At 44.6% G+C, this 23,665-nt stretch overlaps 1 protein-coding gene across 1 annotated transcript in view; it reads right to left on the bottom strand.

Moving 5' to 3' along the window:
• The window catches only part of DNAH6 (dynein axonemal heavy chain 6), a 3,423,448-nt gene that overhangs the window by 727,544 nt on the left and 2,672,239 nt on the right, over positions 1-23,665 (bottom strand). Inside the window, exon 51 of the mRNA XM_069626424.1 lies at positions 19,333-19,568. Coding sequence (XP_069482525.1) covers positions 19,333-19,568 — 236 coding nt within the window. The remainder of the gene's footprint in view (positions 1-19,332; positions 19,569-23,665) is intronic.

The raw sequence follows: 23,665 nt of genomic DNA on the forward strand, positions 1-23,665 counted from the left end.
TCCTTGTAACACTTTTACCCCATACTACCAGGCAGGATATTTAGGAATTATACCCCCCCCACCCTGTTACAACATGAACACTTTCTCATGCACAGCCCGCTATGAGAGAAAACAGACTAAATCTAGACCAGTATACCTGACGTATCCTAATACAATGGTCAGGCAATTAAAGACCGTCACACACAGCTAACTTCCATTACACTTCCCCACATGGATAAAAGGCAGAGCACGAGAGCACAGTCAGAGTGAGGCAAAGGACACAAGGAAATAGCAGTTTCGAGACAGCAGCTGAGCAGGAGAGGTGAAACGGCGAAACCGAAGGGGATGGCAAGGAGGGAAGTTCCCTTGACCTTTTCGACAAGGAACAGTTATTTTCCAGAGACCTTGAGAATAGAGAGTGTAAGACCAGGAAACCAGGTTGAAGAATTCTGCATTGTGTGTCAGATACCCGGGGCCCTCCCGCGTCAATAATCAATGTGGGGAGAATCACAAGCTGCCGTGGTTCCGCCTTTGCTCCAAGAACAAAGCAACAATCATGAAATCAACAGAGCCAGTGAATTGGGGAGACTGATACAAGACCGGTCTCTGCTGAAGCCAAGGATGCAAGCAGCAACATTGTACAGCGAGTGATGGAACGAACATTGTTAAAGCGCATGTGATAAGAGGAGCAAGTGAAGTTGAACCGCTGATGAGTGATTGAACTTTAAAGCAAACTACAATACCTTTGACAGAGTGGTCCGGCACCGTGTGGGAGCTCAATCGAAGGTCTCTGTAAGGTACCCAGCTGAGAAATGACAAAAGTAGATGAAGTGGTCCGAGCCGGGCGGAGAGAGATCAATTGAAAGAGAACTAATAAATGTGAATCGAAGTGGTCCTGCGACGGGTCAAGCAAAATCCAACGCACAGTCCAAAGTCATTCGATTTTGATGAAGTAGAGAAAGTTTGGAAAATGACATGAATTTGTTCCGAGCCCAGCAGAGGGAGACCAATTGAAGGTTCTATGTTAAAGTTGGTCTGAGCCCGGCGAAGGGGGACCCGGGGTGAAAAATAAAACACCCGAGAGGTTGCACAAGTGAAAAGCCTGAGAAGAAAGGAACTTTAATGTTTTGTCGTGTTGCATTAGGCCCTCCAAAATAAGAGACTTTGAATGGCAAGAGACTTTGACACAGAAGGCCCTGAAGTTGAGGTTTGGAACTGAATCCTCGTCCCAGAGAGTGTGCTAAGCTTGAGTGTGCTGCCTTGTCCCATGCTGAAAACGTGGGGAAGGGAAGCCAACCGCTCGAATATCCTGACATATAGTTTCTTGAACACTTTTCTTTTGCATAACATTGTTTCCAGCACTATTTGTATTTAGAAGTAAGGATTGGCAATAGGTTTATTAGTATAGGACCTTTTATTTTGACAAGGTTCTTCTAGGACTGTTTTATTATTATTTGATGGTCTTAGCTTGCTCCCATCTTTAGATTTAGGATTAGATAGGCATTTTTCAAACCCAACTGAAGTTCAATAAACACCCTTGAACTGTGATCACTTGTGTCTGTCTTACTGTTTGATACCATGCTTTTATTACAATGGACCGTGTGGTCTGACAACTGCGCCTCGACCAGGGAACCCTCAAATGTGGAAACCAAAGACCTTGTTTAAGCAAGCCATGAACAAATAAGTTGAAAGAATTATTAAGCTTATCCAAAAGAAAACATAACCTTGTTTCGAACATTGAGAGATGGAGGCCAAGCAGAGGTTGGTAGTTGAAGGCTTCGGGAAGGGAATCCTGAGACTTGATGTATTTTGATGTTGTCTTGAGGACGAAATCCTCAAGCCCCTTTTCTGTGAAACAGTGTTGCCTTGAACTTGACAAAAGGAACCCCAAGGATTTGTGGAACTGTTTTGAATTTAAGAACGGTAATCCAGAGACTTTTGTGGAACTTTCTTTAACTTTGGGAAGCTCAGAACTTTTGTTTCATCCCCATTACGTTAATTATTGGCATCCCCATACACTGTTTACCTTTAATTGCGAGGGCAAGGATAGGGTTTGGACACAGACAGACTTTTAAGTTGAACTTTCAGAATCAGAATTTCCTTAGTTTTGTTCAGGTACGGAAATCTCACTTTAGCATAGGGCAAGTTAGGCCTTAAACCATCCTGACATTTGAGTTAGTGTATCCTTTGTTTTGAGCTTTCAAACTGTTATCTGTTTGTTGCTTCATGATGTCTTCACAATATACCGAGAAAGGTGATTTCAGTGGTGAGGAGTGCACAGTAGCCAGATTGGAATTGCGGAGGAAGAGAATCGTGGTCAAAATAGAATGCAACTTTAGAAATACATTACACAATACATTATTATGGAATAAGCAAGATGGGGTGGAAATTCAAGGGCACATAAGGGTTGAGTGAGAGTTTTTCAGTAGTGGCAGGATGACCGCACTCTTAAAGTCAGAGGGGAATAAAGCTGAGGAAGGAGACAATTAATGAGAAAAGTCAGAAAAGGGAGCAAGAAAGAATACATCTTAGTGATGAGAGGAGAGGGAAGGGGGTCAGGCGGGGAGGAAGTGGGGTGAGCTTTAGAAAGGTAGAAAGAGGGGTAAAGGAAGTCAGACAGGATGTTAATGTTAAAGGATATTTGTACTGCACACTATCTCCACCGGAGTGGTCCCCTGGCGCACTGGCGGCTCTGAAAAGGGAAGGGGTGAGGAGTTAGTGGGAACAAGTGGGAAAAGTGCAAGAGAGCAGTGATGTGCCGTTGGCAGCCTCAGCCCAGTTAACACTGTTCACTGGGCTTGGGGTGCTTTCCGGTCGGTAGCCGTCATGTGCTGTTGTGCGAGTCTATGTGTGGTATGTTTTGTTGTTGCGGTGTAGTGAAGTTTGTGCGGTTTGTGTTATAGGGTTGTGGTTGTGTTTGGTTAGAGTTTGAGAGGTGTATGCAGAGGGGTGAAACTGTTAGTGGGTTGGTTATTGGCATCACATTGGCATTACTGTCTAGAAGTGATGTGCTAAATTTTCCTGTTCTTTCTAGATGTGGCGGGTGAAATCCGGTACTGGCTAATATTCACAATCTTTTCTGTATTTGACGCCCACCAATATTCAACAACTGTATACAAATGTGGCACTGGCCCACCTTTCAAAATCTTGTCTATATGTGAAGCAAGGTAGTATTCACAATTCTACCTAAATCTGGCCTTGATAGTATTTCCGATGCAGTCTAGATGTGGCTTGGCTGACAATCGTTATCTATCTAGATATGGCACTGGCCAACATTCACAAGCCTATCTAGTTGTGACGCAGGCTATAGTTCACAAGCTTATCTAAGTGTGGCAAATGCTAACTTCGCAATTCTATCTAAGTGTGGTACTTGCTATCATTCACAATTCTGCCTGGGTCTGGCAGAAGCTAATGTTCACAATTCTATCTAAATGTGGGACTTGCTAACCTTCCTGATTCTAAGTGTGGCACTTGCTAACATTCACTCTTCCATCTGAGTGTGCCACTTGCTAACCTTCATAATCCTATCTAGATGTGAGGCAGGCTAGTGTTGACGATTCCATCTAAGTGGGGCACATGCTATCATTCACAATTTCATCTAAGCGTGGCGCATGCTAAGATTCACACAATCACACAATGGGAGGGAGAGAGAGGGGAGGGTTGCTGGAGTTCAAGAGAGATGAGCGTAACAGAGTGAATTTGTATATGAGATCATTAGCAAAGTCAGTGGGGGTAAGGGAAGAGGAAACAGAAGAAGGATAAAGAGAAAGGGAGCAGAGGGGACCATGTGGTTTAGAAGTTCAAAGAGACAATGAGGATGGGAAGAGTATGGACGAATAAGAGCAGAAAAATATTTTTACACATACCAAAAAGGAGTCATAGTTTGAAATGATGGCAGAAAGAGATGCAAGGTCAGTGGGAGAACAATTCTTTTTTAAGCAGCGTTCAGCTCGTCTTGGAGTCATGCATAGGGAGAGAAGTTCAGTTGTGAGGTAATGTTGAGGGGGCCTGAAGGAGGGACGGAAGGAGTAAGCAGCCCGAAGAAAGTCAATAGTAGCAGTGAGAGCAGAATTTAAAGTTGAGAGAGCAGTGTCAGCAGAGAGGGAGCAAAATCAAAGGGAGATGGAAGGAATGCAACGAGCATTGGAACAACAACAGAAATATCAAATGTTCTAAGATTGCAACGAGAAAAGGTTTGTAAGGGAATGAGAGGATCAGAAGTAGAGGAAGATCAAGAAAAGTATCACAGAAAATGAGACAGGGAAGGGGTTGGAGGATACTGACTAGGTAGGAGAAATACAGGAGAATATAAGGGCAAGAGAAGAATTTAAAGTGTGTGATGCAGGTGAAGGGGATTTATTTAATTGCTTATAGCACAAGCCTAGCTCAAGAGAAGTGGAGCACTTTACAAAAGGAGGGTGACAGAATTGGGCTTGGCATTTTATACAGTAGCACAGTACTGTTAGTGGAACGAGAGAGGGATTTCTATTCGTCTGGCAGCTATTGTTGAAAGTGCCCCATTTTAACTGCTTTGAGGTACCGGAGGATGGTGGGGGAATTTTGAGCCTCTGCTGGTATTGTGATCCAGATGGTTGGGGCGTGACAGGAAAAGGACTGCTTACGAGTCTTCTCTTTGCTTGCTAGGTTTGACTATAATGTTTTGATAGATATCGATAGTGATAGATATTGAAAGTGTGAGGAATCTGAGGGCGTCCTCACTTCTTTCCCCAATATATCCTCCACCAAGGTGGCAAGGGAAAGGCCATCGCTTTCGGATCCTGACCCTCAGGGTGGATATGCAAGTGAGGATCACCTGGGTGGAGGAGACTTGGGTAGTGGATATAAGGCACCCTTGGGTAAGACTTGGTAACCCCCATTTTCCTTTTGTAAGAAATCAAATGTCACCCATGCTTTTATAGGATATTCGCAATCGCTTAGCTATTTTTCTAGGAAACACTCTACCCATACCCATCACTCTGGAACCGAGATGAGGTAGAGACAACCCAGAGTCAGACATCCACTCTTTAACAACACAGACATAATCAACACCACTCCTGTACTGTGACGAGGAAGGGGGATGCTGAGTACCAAGACCATTATGAAGAAAAGGAACATTGCCTGCACCTGGGACCTTGGAGGCGGAATAAATGGCCCGCTCAGGTGAGGCTAATGAGATTGCCTGGGAGTTTGCATAGGAGATCGCCAGAGAGATTGCCTGTGGACATTTTGGAGGAGAAGCTGGAGGTGAGACCAGGGAGCTGCGCACATGAAGCGCCCAGGAGTTGCAGTCATTGCAGCGGAAGCAAATTGTGGCAGGAGAATTCGGGAGGTCTCCGAGAGCAGAACTGGTCTGCAGACTTCTTGGAGTTGGAGGGACTCCTTCTCCGTAAAACCAAGCTGGTGGAGATCCTGGAACACAGGCATGCCGACCCGTGAGCAGCAACAGCCCCAGAGAGCCTACTGACGTGGAGAGCAATACCCGGAGACAGCGTACCCAGTGAATCAAAGGAGCCTGAATGACTCTGGGATGCTGTGTGATGAACCACATGGTTTCTTCCGGTCGGACCGCTTGCAGGTGATCAAAAGACCGTTTAGGAGGCGTCAATGTCGGTCCAGTTTGAATTAAAGACTTTTGACAGTACGCTAACATGAAGGCTGAGAAAACTGAATGAAAGGGTTTTAGGGAGAATTCTCAGAAATGTGCTAATTCCCTCCACCTTAGAGACCCCCAGCAACTTCCTGGATTTTGAGGACTTGATTTTTTTTTAACCTGGAGAGAGTGAGACCCTTTTTCCCCACTCTCTCATGTATTTTTATGTGATTTTGAACTCTCTGTTTCTTTTGGTTGTGGATTCTGACAAACTCCATATGCATCATCTTTTACATTGTGTCACACAGCACCTTCAGTCTAGTGGCACAGGGAAGTGTTGCAGATTTCCCAAAGGTTTAAATACCTTCGCTTGGATAAACTACTGTTTCCAAGAGCAGTAAAGTGAAATTGACTTTACTTTCATTTGTAACTTTCTAGACCCAGCACACACTATCTTACAATAGGTTGCTGGAGGGGTACCTAGTATCCCCTTTGTCTAGCTTCTCAGGTAACATTTGTATGTTACCCTTTTCCCACTGAATGGCTGGTGGCAGTGGTTTCTTTTTAACTACTGCAGTGTGCATTAACCCCGGGCTGAGTTCGCAGCTCCAGTAAAGCACCCAAAGGTGCAATTTTTGTCAAAATGGCCCAGTCTCTTTTTTTGCCATTTCTTTGTGGAAAGGTCCTTCTTGAGATTTACTCTGCGCCAAACCAGGTTTGGTCCCATTGTTCGCTTTGCCTTTGGCAGGATTCATGAGTGAAGCCTGCCTCTGGCTCAGGGTGTCTGGGGTGGGCAGGAAGTGAGGGAGGTGCCCGAAACCCCCTGTGCTTAGTCTCCTAGGAGATCCAAATGCACTCTGTAGTGATTGGCTGGCTGACTATCCGGCAAGGACAGCCACCCTGCCGGGTGACTGACAGCTAGGCTGGAGTCAATGGGAGAGAACTGAATAAAAGGGGAGGCTTTTGGCTTCGAAGGCAGTGTCGACCATTGGACGAAGGAACCGAAGAAGAACTTGAAGAGGACGCCTGATGCAACTCCTGGACCGTTGGTTTGCCCGGTGAAGCCCTGCTACTGTGCTGAAACTCCAAATTCTTATTGAAAGAGAAGCCCCTGCAAGGATTACTTCTCCCCTTGAGTTGGTGGGACCAATCAACTCCAAAGTAAGCCACCTGGACATTCTCTCGGAGCTGGTTGCATTTCCACAGAGTTGTTGCTGGAAACCAAAATGCCAAGGAGAGGAACACCAGATTGTGTGAGTTGCTTTTAAGTTGGCCAAGAGCTCCAGGAAGATCCTCTGGACTCCCAGGAAGCAGGACTGACCGAACCTGAGCCCCCTCAACAGAGTGCGGGACCCCAGAAGCAAGGAAAGTCCATCTAGACAGCCAGAAACCGCAGTGTTACTATTTGCGCTAGTCCCGAGCAGCTGAAACACCGAAGTGCCACTCGTTTGAAAGATTGCCGGTTGTGAGCAGTGACTGTCCCATTGCAGTGAAGGAGTCCCCAGAAATCCTCCCTCTTGTCCCCACGACTGAGGCCCAGGAACAGTGAGATCTGCAGAGCTGCACAGGAACAAAAGTCATCTGCTGCACTTTTTCATCAATACAAAGGTACTGTAAAGTCAGAGAACTCACCTCTCATTGTAGAGTTTCTTGCATCTTCTACTATTCACAAGTCTAAATCAGCTTGTGGCCCTAAATTTGATTCTTCTTTTCTTCAAAGACTTCTAAAACATTGTGCAAAGACTTTTCTACTTACCTACCAGAAGTGCTTCATCCCATATAAGACTTTTGCCCATTGACTTTGGCCTAGCCTATTATACTGAATGACTCTGTTTAGGGGATCCAAACAAAAGTATGTGCCTGCTTAATATTTGGGGTCTCTTGTTGTTCTAATAACCTTTTCCTTTTACCAACTTCTACAGTATTCTAAATGCAAACAGTAGGATATTAATGTCCCCATCACCCTAGCTATTGAAGTCACCTGAGGGTGTAGGTTGTGTCTGTGGGCCATCCCAAAAGGGTCTTGACTGATTTGGAAATTGAGAGTGTACAGTATTGAAGTGTATTTGTGTGTTACTTTCTATATTGCTCCCTTTTGAAGAAGGCTTATTCTAACTGACTGATAAATAAATGAATAATTGTTTATTCAAGAAACCTTCTGTGTAAGTGTTTATTTGAATACTTGTCACTGTGAATCTCTGTGTAACTCCCCTACAGCTCACATTGACCCCTCTTGAGATAAGCCTGGCTGCTCAACATGATACCAAACTGTGTAGTACAAGCTTATACCAAAGGTTGGGTTTCCTATTACCTGTAGTCAGAGTTATTGTGGTGCACCCAAAGGGTTCTGCATACAAACTTTGCCTAACAAAGGGTTTCTTTGTGAATATAGAACTGTGAATACGACGAAATTGAAAAGGCCAAAAGAGGCCCAAGGAAAAGAAGTTTGAAACCTGTGAAAAACGCCAGTGAGCAATGTGAAAATTCCCAGCAAGAGTGTGAACAGCGAATTTGATAATAATGGATTTAAAGTGACAAATGAAATGAGATGAAACCTTGTGTTTTGAATACTGAACCGAAAGAAAGCAAGTGTGATTGTATAACAATTTGATTGAAAGCAGTTGGTGATATTCCCTGATACAAAGGAACTGTGAATTGTCAATCATTGGCAAGTGCCATACGAATATAAAGAACTGTGTCTACTGAAAGAATAAGCAGGGGCAAAAGCTTTGAGAAAGAACATTTGAAAGTATAATACGTTAATGGTGGTAAACCAAGTATTGAGAAAGTTCCAAGAGGATAAAACCAATACCACTGTGAAGCTGAAACAGTGGCAGTGTAACTGTGAAGAAGCAAGTAAGGTGCGTCAGTTGCGTGACCTATAATGGGTGGACCATGTGGTCCGACAACCCCGCCTAGACCGAATACACCCATCTAAAGGAAAAGCCACTTAACTCACCCCTTAGCTTGTGATGACTGTCTAGGAGAACTTGGATGAGCTGAAATTAAGGAGATATCAGTGAAATTGATGAAAGGTAACTCTGCCAGAAAAGCTGGGAAGTGTCCCAAGGAATTGTGTTTTTTGGAACATTGAAAGACTTGAAAGCTTGTTGAAGGGAACCCCTCTTTTTGACAAAGTGAACTATCCTGAATCTTGGGGAAGAGAAAACCCCTTTTTTAATGAAGAGCTCGAAGAAGCTCTGAACTTTTATTTTAACACTTCTCATTTTGATGCTGACATCCCTACACATTATATGCAAATAGATGTGAGGGCAAGTATAGCTTTTGGACACAAACAGACATTTACTTCGGACTTCCTGACACAGACTTTAGTTTCAGTTAGGTAGGAAAATCCCACCTTAGCATAGGGCAAGTTAGGTCTTTTCCCACCCTTCTTTTTATTTAAGAAACATTTGTGACCCAATCTTTACTCAGTTGTCTGTGTTTACTTCCTGATGCCTTCACAAAAGACATTGTAGGACTCGTAATGAGAGAAAGGAAGAGGATGCATGAACGGAAAGAGTGTGAAGGGTAAAGTATCAGAGAGGAAAGAAAGATGCAGGAAGATGTAGAGATGAGAGGAGTGCATCAAGGTCAGTGCAGAAAGAGGAGAGAATGCCAGAGGCGGTAGACGATTAAAAAAGTACCAGCTTAAGGTTTAGAAAATGAAAGGAGGTGTTATTCAAAGTATGAAAAGAGGGGAAGCGAAGTAGGGGGGCTGTAGTCTAGGAGGAAGACAGAGCTAGTGTGAGGATGTGGAAGAAGGAGTGTGACATACAGGAGGCATGTTTTTGGGCAAAGACTTGGATTTTGTACCAAAAGAAAGAAATCAACCCATCTAACCCTAATTTTAAGAGGGGTGTCCCCGCCTAAAATAAAACAAAGGAAATGTCAGAATGTCTGTAATTAAAAAGTCCACCGTCATGTGTCAAAATCCTATTTCTATCCCTCACACTGAAGTGGTTTGCCGTTCTGTTAGTCCAGAGGAATAAATCCCTTCCTCAGTACAGGCACAGTTACATATACCAGGGGAATGTCTCCCTTCCCCGGTCTTTTATAGTATTGGTTTGGCGAATTTCTGTAGATGGGGGAATGTTTGCCTTCCTGAGGCCTTTCTCAGGCTTGTTTAGGCAGTCTCTCGTGGTTGGGGGGAATGTATTCCGTCCCCAGGCATTTCAATGCTTATGTTGGCAGTCTTTTGTAGTAGGGGGAATGCCTCCCTTCCCCAGGTTTTTCTTTGGCTTATATTGGTAGTCTCTTGCCATTTGGGGAATGTCTTCCTTCCACAAGTGTAGGTCCAGACCCCTTCTTATGCTTCCTCTTGATGGTTCATTAGACAGCCTGGTAAACTCTCCTGCCAGGGTCTGCCTTCCTCAAGTGTGGGTCCCAGAACCCTTCTTCTGCTTCTCACATACGGGTCCCAGATTCCCTTGTGTTGACTTCTTATCTGCAGGTCCCAGCACCTTCGTATTGGTTTCTAAAATGTGGGTGCCAGACCCCTTTGTATTGCTTTCTCACATGTGCATCCGAGACCCCTTTGTATTGGTTTCTCAAGTGTGGATCCCAGACCTCCTTACAATAGTTTCTCAAGTATCCCAGAGGTGCCGGGCAGCCCCAGTACCATCTCTCGGGGCTCTCGGTCCTTTGCCTCCTTTTTGAATCTCCGTTCATCTTTCGGTAGCTATTTTCATCTGTTTCCTGTTCTCATGCTGCATGCCGTGGCTCTGCCACTCTCCTGTTTAGCGGCGCAGTGCGCAACTGCTCGCCAGCATCATGCAGCAATCTCCTGCACCTAGGCCTTCAGTCTTGCTTGTTCTGTGCATGTTGCGCTCTGGCAAAGCAGGTAGGGGTACCGTAACTCTCCCCATTTCATCCCGGTCAGCAGCTGTTGTCTCAGCTCTTCCTGGTGTGGGCAAGGTCCTCCACTCAGGTGCCTCCGAAGAGGGACCGACAACAATGTTAGTCCTTCTTCCATCTTTAAGCTACTAGTGACTGAATGAATATACTGTTCACTCAGTTTGCTGAGACGTTGGTTAGAACTCCATGTATCTTCTTTGTCACAGTACTTTGAGCGCTTGACTCAGTGTTACACCTGGGACTTTGCATGCCCCTCGAACTGGTAAGCGTTTCTTTCGTTCCAGGCACCTGGCTGCTCCTGTTTGGCAGTGTTGGAGGTTTCCTTGGAGACGCGCGCAAGCCCCGCTCTCTACAATACAGGCACGTGTCTCGCGTCACGTGACAAGTCAGCTGATCTCTCCCGCGACGCAGGTCCACAGACTCCACCCTCCGCCGTATACATAAAACAGACATTATCCGCTATGGTGCTGCTTCTAATTGTAGCGTTACTTTGACCCTTTAATCTATGCATTGCTTCTCACCACAGCTTTGTTCTAACGGACCTCCAATTGCCCGTTTCCTTCGATTGAATCGGACCGCATATTGACAAACCGGAACCCTCTCATAGACTTCTGTGCCTTACGTTTTTGACTCCATCCACCCGCTGTTGACGGACCGTAGCCTGTTTCTGGATTCCTTCCATCTTCGCGGTGTCTGCTTGTATCCCACTACATGCAACATTGGTATCTGTGCTGTCTGCTTGTATTCCGCTCATGCAACTCTCGCTCCTGATAAGCTTACACTGAGTCTGTTGTATGAATGAGTGTTGCGCTCCCAAACAGTTGCAGATCAGCTACATTCTAACACCTGGGGTTCCCAAACACTTGACCACCCACCAATGAACTGTGTACCTACCTGAGCCCGTATTTTCATCTTGACTCTACTACAATAAGACTTTCCTAACAAGGACATCTGGATTACTCTATGTGCACCAACAAACACTTTGCTGCCCGTTGCACCAGCCCGAACCTAGCACGTCCCTCGTGCCGCCCGCGGAGATACCCTATACTAACCTTCCCATTTGTTTTTTTGCCCTATTGTTGTTTTCTAAATAATCAGACCCTCAAGAACCATCCATTCCTCGTGGGGGTAAGCAGATACTTGCATGTCAAATCCTGAGAAGTTCTAGACACCAGCATCTGGGGTTCAGTGGGTTAACTGTACTTTTTGTTTTTTCATAGGCTCAGATACCATACGCCTTACACACCAACAGAACCAGGTATACAGGGCACGTTAAGGCTATTGTTTATGTCTTTTCCACTCAATTTGTGCTAACCTGTTTCTTGTACTTTCATTTCAGCATTGGTGTGGTGGTTTGTGTGTTCCCTGTTCTTTTATGTCATCAACACCTCTGTCTAAACATTTAAACAGCAGAAGGGTGTATTGCAAAGAAGAGTTCCCTCATGTTGAGGAGGCTGGGTTCTTGGTGAATACCCAGCTGATGAGTGGTTATCCAGAGTGGGTCGTCTCATTCTCCTGGTCACTGACCTTGAGGTCTTCTAACCAATGCCCCGGCCTGCTTGGTGGTGAGTAACAGTCAGTGGAGGTAGTACTGATCTTCCACATCCCAGTACATTGAGAGGACAGCTCAATGGAGTCCGCCCTACGGTTTCCTCACACCCAGTGCTAAAACAGAGATACATAGAGGAGCCTATAGGATCAGGGGAAGCAAAAAAGATGAGGAAAGAAAGGTGTCTGAATGGGTGTTCTATCACGTTGGCTCCTGATGTCCTCCCTGTTTCCTCCCACCCCATGAGATCCACCCCCACTGAGTACCACCCCAAAGGGGAATATCGGGTAGCAGCCTCACCTCCCTTGCCTCATGGAAAGGGTCTCCCCTCAGGGAGCAGGGATGACAGCATGAGATTTGTCGCAGTGTTTTGAAGTGAAGCAGGTGAAACAGTATCAGAGGGAGTATTCTACGTTTCAGTAATATAAGTGTGGTGGGGATCATGTGTATCCATTTCTTTTTGTTTACAGTAACTTCATGGTTGCCCTGAATGAAGCGTCCAGGACAGGCTGGTGGAAGCAGATTGGTTTCTAGCATGTTTTTATTTCCATTCTCATGTGCAATTTTGCATTTGATTGCATAATACCTTTTAGAGAACCATATGCTCGAAAAAGGCTGTGCCACAATATTTTGTCTTGTCCTTAGACCACTGGACTTCTTCCTGCCCTTGCAGGGCTGTATTTACCATATATGGTAAACTCTTTCCTGGGCAAAGCAGAGGTATGTGTTTGTGGACGGATATGGGGGATGGGAATGTCTGGTTCCACTCCATATCCTGGCCAAAGTGTGTCTGTTGTTGGGAAGATGTTAAATTGGACAGCCCATTCCAGTTTGCATGGTGCAGATCCTTACCAATGGGCGGGTTTGAGGGTGACTTCAGCTCGAATCCAGGATAAAGAGGAGTCTTGTGGGCATTTGTCAGATCATTGTAGGAGCCAAGAGCACTTTCAAGAGGAGCATCCCACTGAAGACTAGGAACTCATAGTTGTAGCCATCCCATATTGGCTTCTTCAAGTGTCTCTGCAAAGTCCTGCTCCTCTGCTGATTTCCAAAAGGCCTTCAGCTGTGCTTCAATCCCTGGACCAGTGGGAAATACCCATCTTGACCCCTACTTGAGCATCCTGTCCTTGGAAGCCTTAAAAAAGCCTTCCCAAACCATTCTGTGGGCTGACGAGTTTCTTCCTGTGCTATTTCGCTGCCTCGGTCGTCTGAGTTTAGATTAGTACCTCCAAAGACCCTCAACTTATGACACAAGAGGCCTCATCCTACAGTTACAGCACTCCAGCATGAAGAGGGCCCTTTCAGGACCAGTTTCTTTTTTTCTACCACAAAGATCAGCTTCTGCCATTTGATTGCAGTGGCCATCCCAGACTTCTGCTGGTATCATGTCCTGGGAATCTTCTAAGGTAATTTATGTTGTGGTTGTGCTTTCTTAATCGTGCCAAGGATGTCCTGCTTTCCAGTGCCAGGACCCATCTTGAGAGAGCATGGAACACCAACCAACTGGACCAAAATCTCAATCCTGAAGGTGACCTCTTCACCAGCAACCCAAAGAAACCCTGCAAAAGAATCAAGACTAAAAGCAAAGAGGCCCAGGAAATGTAGGAGCCTCTGAAAGGTCGATGAGTGAATTGCCTTTGAGAGGGTGGGTTAACCCACCTATTTCGACCACAATCTCCAGAGCGTTTCACAGGTGTAAGGACCTTGCCCTACCTCTTCTTTGCCTGACTCTGATCAGTGGAGCTCTGGTCAAAGATCCTAACCTGGCCATCCCCAAAGGGGTAGGAATGGGAGTGGACCTCCTGATAACTTTACTTCTTTTGTTCTCAACTGCAAAAACACAACTACGTGTTGTCGTTGCCATCACATGTTCAACCTACTTTGATGACCAATAACATCCTGCCAAGGGATTTATTGGGATTTCTGACTCTACAGGCACTAGGCCAACCTCTTCGAGCAAGGGAAGGTCTTTTAAAGCATAGAGACATATAATTATCCTGCTGTGTTGTTTACAGCGGTGTTGCTAGGTCTGGAAAAGATCTGGGGCTGCACTAATGTCGGGACTCGGGGCTAGCTAGCACTTTGGTTGTAGCCCCTGAAATCCCAAGCTGGCCATGACCAGTGGGGGTCCCTACCTCATTCTAAAGCCCGATGTTAAGTCACGCCCATGATGCGGCCACCGCCGGTCATAGGGGGTTTCACACAACACTGGAAATCTTAAGAGAGGTTGCATACTGGCCACACATGGGGCAGGACCTCGAACAATACTTGAAGGGGTGTCTTGTGTGTACACAATTTCAGCCATCATCCCTCACACACCGTGCGCCTCTCCAAAAGAGGGGGATGACACTGCCATGGTCAGATTTGCAAATCGACTTTGTAGACCCTGTAATTCGCTTGTGTAGAGGAAACAAGTACATGTTGACCGTTACATGCTTGTTTACCAAGTGGGTGGAATGTCTCCCGGCCCCAAACTGTAAGGCAGAAACAGCAGCTGCCCTGATGATTAACCACATCTTTTCCCGTTTTGGTCTACCTCAAATGATTGAGTCAGACAGAGGTAGCCACTTCACCAGTGAAGTAATGACAAAGATGTGGGAGATACTGGGGGTCAAAAGGAAGCTACATATTGCTTACCGGCCAGCTTCTTCTGGAGCAGTGGAGAGATACAACCGAACCATTGTGAGCATCTTAAGAAAGTTTGTGGCAGATTCTGGGCCAAGTTGGGATATCCGACTACCTCTGGTCCTAATGGCCATCAGATCTACCCCTTCATCTGCAACTAAAATGTCACCATTTGAGTTGATGACCGGACGCAAGATGGTGCTTCCCCAGCATTTGCTCTTCAGGACCCAAGAGCAGACACTGATAAATGCCTCCACAACTCATGAGTATGTGGAGAATTTAAGGAAACACCTTCAGCATGCTTTTGCCTATGCTCAGCGGAATCTAGAAAGATCAGCTGATAGCATGAAGACCCACTGCGACCTGAAGACCACCAGGAAGGAATATACTGTGGGAGACCGGGTCTATCTATACAATTTCCAAAGGAACCAGGCCAAACAGCGTACATTTTTGCCTACATGGAAGGGACCGTTTGAAATTATAGACAAGGTCTCCCCAGTAGCGTATAAGATCCGCATCCCCAAAGGTAGTCTGGCGGAAGGGGAAGACAAGTGGGTCCATATTAATCAGCTAAAGTGTTGCCATCCCAGGCACACTCTGCAACAACTGGAGGAATCCTCTGGAATCCCAGAGGGGGCCGCCCCAGAGCAATTCAGTTCCAACCCTGAAATATCCCACAGATAGTCTCTAAAATATCATGATTCTGGTAGGAAAATGTTTCCTGTTATATCTTGTTTTTAAAACAAGACTGAAAAGTGTAACCGGATGTATAAAATGTATGTGTTCGCCACACCATTAATAGTGGTGGAGAAATGTCTACGAATAGGTATTGCCGCTTTTGCTATATCATCCTAGGAGAGATGAAACCACGGAGACTGACCAAGGAGAACAACCCAGAGACCGGGAGCAAAGATCTGAGGGGCCCAGGATACCGTCCAATATTCCCATCAGGACAGGCGAGGAGAACCGATCGATCCAACCGGATGGAGGAAAAGATGCTGAACTGTGCCATCTATGGAATTGGAAGAAGATGATGCGGACATCCGAGCGCGTGGATCAAAACATCCTTTGCACCCGACTCCATCTCGACTTGCAGTCGGGCGGGGGGGTTTGTTGGGTGTCCTGACCCACGTTTGGACTATTATGCTGCAACGTTTGGTGCTGTGGGCTTAGAAAATCCAAGAGGGCAGAAAAGCCCACATTTGCGCCAGAATCCTAGAGAACCATGCAGTTTTGCGCACAGCAAAGTGGTCCCCTGACCTGCCACCCACCAGTGCAAGCATGATGGGCCAGGAGTACCATAAGTGGAATGTGTGCCAAAGGAAAAACAGCGCTTTAAAATCACATTTGTTTCCCTGAATGCAAGCTAAACATGCCTATTTTAAACATCACAAGATATTAAAAAATCTCAATGAACACCAGCAGACATTTGGCAGAATGTATTCTTGTGTGCATACAAAATCTGGAAAGATGAAGAGCCCAAAACCATGTTTATAACAAAACTGGCTGAGCTGTGGATGTCAGCAGCTTAAGTTAAATGGACAGAAAGCCACTAAAATCGAAATGTTTAAAATAAATGAGTGACCTACTTTTGAGTGTAACATAGGTTGCAACTGTTAAATGTCATAGTTTTGAACTTAGAATCAGCATTCTAGCTGCATGTGTAAAAATTGTAAGTTGGATTTGAATGTAGAAAACTGGGAACAAACATGACATTTAGCTGATGCTTGGCTTAAAGAGATTGAATTCTGCCTGACAACTACCCCCGACAGGAGTTGAACTGGCTCAATAACTCTTCCCAGGCCTGGCTGCATCCTGCTGCCCCTGCCAAAAGGAGATGACACCTCTCTGATTGAACTAGGGGAGTGGTACCTGGGGACTACAGGAAACTAAACAAAGCACTGTCCCTGGCTCAGGCAAATGTTATATTAGGGGGGTCGTAAAAGGCTTCCTCTTGGGAGAAACTGGGAGGGGCACTGCATCGGTGAGAGCAAGCTGAGCTTGGGGGAAGTGGATAAACCAGAAATTCCACCATGTGCTCTGGAAAACCACACCCCTTTGGGACCAGAGCATGATTTTAAAAAGATGGATAATTCATAGTGCGGACTTGTAAAAATTATATAAATAACATCATCATTCCTGTGATTTTTCTGTGCACATTTTAAGAGGTGTTAGAACCCTGTGGTATGTTCTTGGGGATAGTAGCGGAAAAAAGGTTGTTACTCCAAATGTATGCATGTTAAAAATCTGACACCTTATCATCTGAAACCCATATCCCTGGTGCACATTTGTGTAAAATCTGGAAAGGTTTAGAGGTCGTTATTTGGATGAAAAGGGGAGAATTCTGTCATAAGTGGACACGACATCGTACAAAGACAGGGATCGGATGGTTTGGTGCTACAGAAAATATGTTAACTGGACCTATAATATTAGAAAAATGGTACATAGATAAATATGTATTTGGATCAGAAATAGATTTGTGTGCGATTTGACAAGGGGAGGATCCTCTGACCATAAACCTACCTCATCACAGTTCCCCCAATCAAGGAAGAGAGGAGGAACTGGCCAATGATAAGTGAGATGGGCAGGCTTAGCTAGGCCCATGCACACACCCATTTTTCAAAACACATAAAAAGAGCCACTGGAACCCAGGTAGGGAGATTCACTTTCCACTTTCTTGCGGGACGCTTTGCCGGGAGACTCCAGACTTCAAATCCATCAATCTCCAGAGATCCAGAGAGAACAGAGATCCAGAGAGACCAGAACTGTGCAGTGCTGAGAGCAGAACCAGAGACCAGACCGCTGTGAAGAACCGCCAGGAGTCCAGTCCAACCAGTTGACCCAATCCGTGACGAAGTCGTATTCCTGTCCAAAATCTAGTGTGAGTACCCAGCTAGCACTGTGCCAAAACCAATCTCTTAGTTCAGAATAATCTAATCCAAACTATTTTAGCCTATTAGAACTGCCTCCTAAAATCGTGTCCTTCTGTCATTTTTAAAACTGAAAACTGTCATCTGTCATTCTGAGCTTTAAAATTTCAAATCCGAAAAACTACCTTTACTAAATCGCCCGTATCTCCGGAACCGTTTGTGCTAGCCCTTACAGTGCCTCTGTAATTGCGCTTGACGCACGTGACTAAATTTGCAGCGATTTGACATTTTGCTTAATTTCAGCCACGTGTACAAATATTTGTCCTTGCTTTCCTTGCTGAAATTCGTGTGTAACCTGACAATCATTCATAGAACATTGCTAAAGTGATCCTGAACTGATTCAAAGTATCTATCAACTACCCTGAACCCCCTATAGGGAATTAAAAATCATTTTAGCATATTTTTCACTTCATTGCAACCACATTAAAGTATATTGCCAGTGTTAAAACTCCTACCTGTTTTCCTCTAAGCTTGCTAGGGGGGAACTGAATTATATTTGATTGCATTCCTGAGAACTGTGTGCTTCCCTTCCATCTCTTTACCTTGCATAAAGGGGGGGGGGGTGAATTGTCAAAGAAGAGTGATTACATTGTCTTTTGTTGAAGTCATATCAAGTTTATTTCCTGTACTGCATTTTCATTCATCATTGCATTGTCCTTGAAGCCATAAAAGCATTCTCAGCTACTTTATCCTCTCTGTATCACTTCTAAGCCATCAAAAAGAGTGTACCACTGTAACATTATCCATTGTTGATCACTATCATCTTCACAAGTGTGCTATCAAATATGAATTTACTATAAAAGTGTGATAGATATATATCGTTTAATTTTCAAATAAACCTTTTAATTTGCAAAACAAACCTACTTCTTGGCTCAGTGGGGTCAGGGGGTTTCTAAGAGAGGGGTGTTTTATAAGGGTTGTCATCCAGAGTAAACGAACTGGACATAAATATATATCAATAAGGGTTTCCCTCAGCATCCCAGATTAGGCATTGACTTAGCTGTAGTGTTGAATTGAATCCGCTTACAAGGTGAACGAGCTTGGGATTTTCTTTTTTCTTCCCTGAATTAGAGAAGTTTGCAGTATCTCCACTTGTTTTGACACCGATGCCACTTCTAATGTCTTTTCATCGCCAGTGCCAACAGAGAACTCCAATGGAAGTCCCTGTACCTAGACCTGGAGTGAAGATCCTTAAGGGGATCCTTGAACCACTGGCCATGACGTCATTTATGTTCGTTCCCAGAGCAACTGCCTCTGTCTTAGGGCAATGCGCTTTGCAGGCGCAGCTATTGTGACAAAGCAGCCATCTTCTCTGACATTATTTTTCTACACTTCACACAGTACTTTAACCCCATTAAAAGCTCTGTGCCTATTCTGTTGTCGGGCCTTGATGTTTGCGCTACGGAAAAAGAACTGAGGGAATGGGATATAGTGTAGGATTCCCCCACTCCTGTTCAGCACCAGGGATCTTCCTCGTCACCAGGGCATATGTGGTGCTTCTCGGTTCAGAAAGAGTCAAAAGCTTCCAGTGTCATTTCAAAGATAAGTCATCTGTGGAATAAATACTATTAACTAAAAATAGGGAGAGTAGAGAAGGCACATATTATGCCTTCGACTGGCAAGATCAGAAAATCAAAGCTTTTTGAAGAAATATTGGTTTTTGAATGATTTATGCACAACATCACTGAATGTGTTACCACTTTGTTTTTGCAAAGTAAATGCTATTTATTGGCGATTTTGTAGGGCAAAATCTAACACCACTTAATAGGCAAAGGCAAAATTGTTTGTTTGGTATTACTTACTTGGCATTGAGGAGAATAGAGATTGCTTCCATGACAGTCATGACAAGGTCTGGAGGCTTTGTAAAAACTCTGATCTCAGATATATCTGCCTTGTCCAAAGAGTCCAGCGCTTTATTTGCCGCCTGTAACGCTGGGAGGGCCTCGTCGAGATCTCGCTGTGCGTCGTCAGCAATTGCCTGCGTGTCCTCTGCCTTCACTTTTGCCATTGCTTCGTCTTCTTTGACCACGCGGCGAACCTGGAAGTCAAAAGTACACACAACGTTCAAAAGATGACTAAGGATTCTAACATGTATGGCACACATTTCGCACTGCACACCCACCCGCGGGGTTCTCTGGACTAGTGTGCATTAGAAAATTAAGTTAATAATAGCAACTACAAATATTTAACATAAAATAAATAAAAAAGTATAATAAAGACTGTCAAACTCATCAGGAGTTGATAGAAAGACTACAACTAACAAATACACTTGATGGAGAAGTCGGATCCTATTCTAGTATGTTCGTTCCTTTCTTTCGATTTATACCTGAGCAAAGCGCGCTGCATTTTTCCAGGTTATTAAACGATACTGGCCAATTGGGAAGAACAGATGAAGTAAAACGTGAATGCACAGCGGGGCATGAACGTCACCGGGCACTGGTGGAGATCAATCTGCCCCATGTAACATTTTAGCTTTAGAAATTATTGAAAGGGACCAGGGCCTGTTTTATTGAGTTGAACGACGTTGAAACATTTATAAGACGTTCTATAAAAACAATGCCTACTGTTTCTTTTGCAGAACAAACGCTCATGCTCTAGTTCACGAGGATGGAGGAACATTAACTGAACATAGAGTGCTGTATTTTATATCACTGAGAGTGACCTCGAACTGGGTCGGAGACAGGCAACATTACCTCCCCCAAAATGTAATTTTGACAATGTAACTCCTCCACGTTCTGGTCAGAGATCGAAGTGAGAGCGAATGGCAACTGAGTGTCACTACTTTCACTGCTTTTTATGACTAGTTTCACTGTTCATGGTGGGTTCTCTCAGTAGGAAAGCATAGCGCTTCAGGCTCTTTGAAGTTAATCATTTCCCAGCTACCCCTGAAGAGCTGGTGAACAGGAAAACAGCTGTACATATTCGATTGCTTGATCCTCGCATCCCTTCCCAGGTCCGACTATCGGGCTCATCCCAGTGGTGTTAGGACTCTTCGACAGACATCACAGATGTGTGAAATATGTTAAGCAATCACACCTCTCTCCTACACATCAGCTCATATGTGTCTGCAATGCAATATAACAAGGTCTATACAGAGCACTTTTAGGCGGCCTCCTGGTGCAGGATTGTCCAAGAAAAAGTATGGCTTAATCAGTGCAGATAGAGAGAGAGGCAAGTTGTGAGTAGTAGAGTGTTGAGGACTGCACATCAGAAGGACTCTTCCTCTTTGTACTGACTTGGTTTTAGGTATTTGAGTTTATGCAAGGGGTATGTTGCTAGAAAGGAGCTGTCACTTCATTTTTATTGTTCTGTACCAACCAGAATCCTTTCTGCATTAAGGGCATACGATGCATAAAGATTTGTTGTGTGTTGTGGTGGGTGTGGTGGGGGGCTATAGCCTGTAGCTGGGGGGGGTTGTAACGGTTTTATAACACGGCACACTCCAGCCAGGGACTCCTTCCACTGACAATGAATGTGGCGCACAATAAAAACGCTTTTTTATCTCTAATAAACCACGAGTTCTTTTATTTGAGTAGGCCCCCAACCCGTCTCGCACCCACCTTCACTAACACCCTGTGTCACAGTAGACGAGGAACCAGGCGGTGTGTATCAATATCAAATGTATTAATTTTATGGTTCAATGAAAGATAAAGCAAAATCAAACAGTTGGGCAGCAGCCACCAATGTTGTGGCAATACAATACAAAGATCCCCACAACACAGTTAGTTCAAACTCCTAACACAATTTACAGAAACCTTTAATAGCAAAAAGAAGAAAAATCATTTGGAAAGCAACAGATAGCATTCAAGTTAAGCACTGCCCCTGCAACATTCACCCCCAAACATCTGCTAACTAAATTCTTTTTGGATGGGGGGCAGTGGAAATGAGTCAGGATGAAGAGAGAAAAATCAGATTCAGAATTCAGCCCACCACCGCAAGATGAGAGACCAGAAAACAAAATAAAAACCTGATTTATGAGCAAAACGGCATAATAGGATTTCACTTGTTTAAAGCACAGCAACTTACAACCGCAGTGGGATAGCTACGAAGGAAATTCGTGTTGCTACACTCTAGAGATAAGGAAGCTTACAGACTACTAAGCAGGTCACCAAGGCAATGTGAACACAAGGTAAAAAAATCGATTTTAGGAAAGAAGACAAAGGTAAAAGAACCACACATGCAGTAGAATGGAAATTCGTTTCTACGCGAGACTTGGGAGGACAGGCAGCAGCAGAAAGGGCTTGGCTGTCAAAATCGGAAATCGGTTTTCAGGCCAAGGAACAGAGTCACATAACAGATAGGATTCTCACAGAAGGGTATTACTCTCAATGGGACTACGTGTTTTTCTATGGGACAGATGCGTATTATAAATTCGTAGGAAGGCACACAATACACCAGCAAATTCTGTTTTTGTTAAACAAGGACTAATTCTGTTGAAAATATACTTTAATGACTTTAGTTATTAAGGAAAGGCACTTGGCATGAGGTGGTTAATTTCGAATGTCAACCAATTTACCGTGAATCTCTTTATAGGGGAATTAATTGATTTAGTGCAAAATGATGCTAAGGATTTATACAGACTATTGAAAGACTTATAAAAGGAAGGCACTAACATACACAAGCTAATACACATTCGTCTATGAAAATGTGAACAGATTATACTGGCAATTTGGGACCTGAATTGGATTTTTTAAATGGGATGCAAGAGTCAAAAGAGCAGGATATGCAGTTTGGGGACTGGGGTTACATGCTACTTACAATGTAAGCTTTGGTTTGGGATGCTGGAAAGCCAGCAATGTCTCTGGACACTATGGTCAGCTGGGGCCAAGGGATCTGGTCACTGGGCTCTCCTGGATGGGATTCTGGACAGCTAGGCAAGGTCTGGCCACTGCGCTCTCCTAGATGGGGTCAGGTAGGCAAGGTCCGGTCACTGCACTCTCTTGGATGGGGTCAGCTGCCTCCTCTCCTTTCTCCCTGGATTCTTGGGTGTGCCTGGATCTGCCTGGATGGATGTTTGGATCTCGTTTTTGAATCTGAATCCCTTGTGTTTTTCTGTCTCCCCCTTATAAAGCCAAAATGACATCATCTAATTTACAATCTGGGGGGGGGAAGTACTCTGGAATTACCCCTATGCTGGGATAGGACAGCCTACCAGTCCTCTCTCCTTCCCCTGGACCGATTGGTTCAGGGGAAATGACATCATATGTGTGTTTACATTTATGACCTTTCTTTGTCTCTCAAGTCTACTTATGAATAAAAAAGAGTTATAGATCAAAACTTCAAACTTATACTAGCCACTGTCATAAGAAGCAGATATGCGGATTCAATAGGTCAAATGGAATTGACAATCCGATTGCCGGCTCTGTGAGAGGTTGCATCGCCCTTTGGCACATTTTTGCCCTTTTTACGAAATGCATAGTATTTAAAATTCTGCAAATGACTACACATATTCCTAATTACATTTTGCATATTTCCACCTAGTTCCATATCTGTCCCATTTATAATTCAGCCCGAAATGCGTATTTCTTGGCCATTTCACTTCACCAGGTGCTAGAAACATGTACTTGGTCTCTTTACATTAGTCTAAAAATCACATGGATAACTAGCATAATACCAAATTACTACTTATTCAGGGTGCTGGTAAAAATGTCTTAAAATAGAGAAGTCCTTTAATATCAATGGGGAGGATTTGTCACATGTGTGGGCGGTGCTGCAGACCCCCACAGCAACTGTCTCTGCCAGGCTCGGCTTGCAACAAAGGAATTTTATGATGCCATTTGAAGTTTGACAGTTCCTCCTTCAGAGTGGGTGCTGAAGGAAATCGCACCTCTCGGTCACGCACAGGCCATACTGGCTTTCTTTGTTCCTTCTTCCAGGACTGCCTGCTAGTCTAGCAGGGCAGTGAATCCTCCCACTCTCGGCCACCTCACATGCCATTGTGGGCCGGTTCACTTATGGATGCAACTTTTCAGTGGGAGGCAAGGCCTGCCACTGAATTCTGTGCCTGGGCCAAAAACCCAGTTTTACTGGTTTCTGAGTCTTTTCCTTGGTAACCAAATCTTGTGGGGATAGATATAATGTACATTATGTAGCCAAACCCCACCTACATTTTCAATGATATCTCTGTGCAAGCAA

The sequence above is a fragment of the Ambystoma mexicanum genome, chromosome 6p (assembly GCF_040938575.1).
Source record: "Ambystoma mexicanum isolate Mex_15411 chromosome 6p, UKY_AmexF1_1, whole genome shotgun sequence".
Taxonomy (NCBI): Eukaryota; Metazoa; Chordata; class Amphibia; order Caudata; family Ambystomatidae; genus Ambystoma; species Ambystoma mexicanum.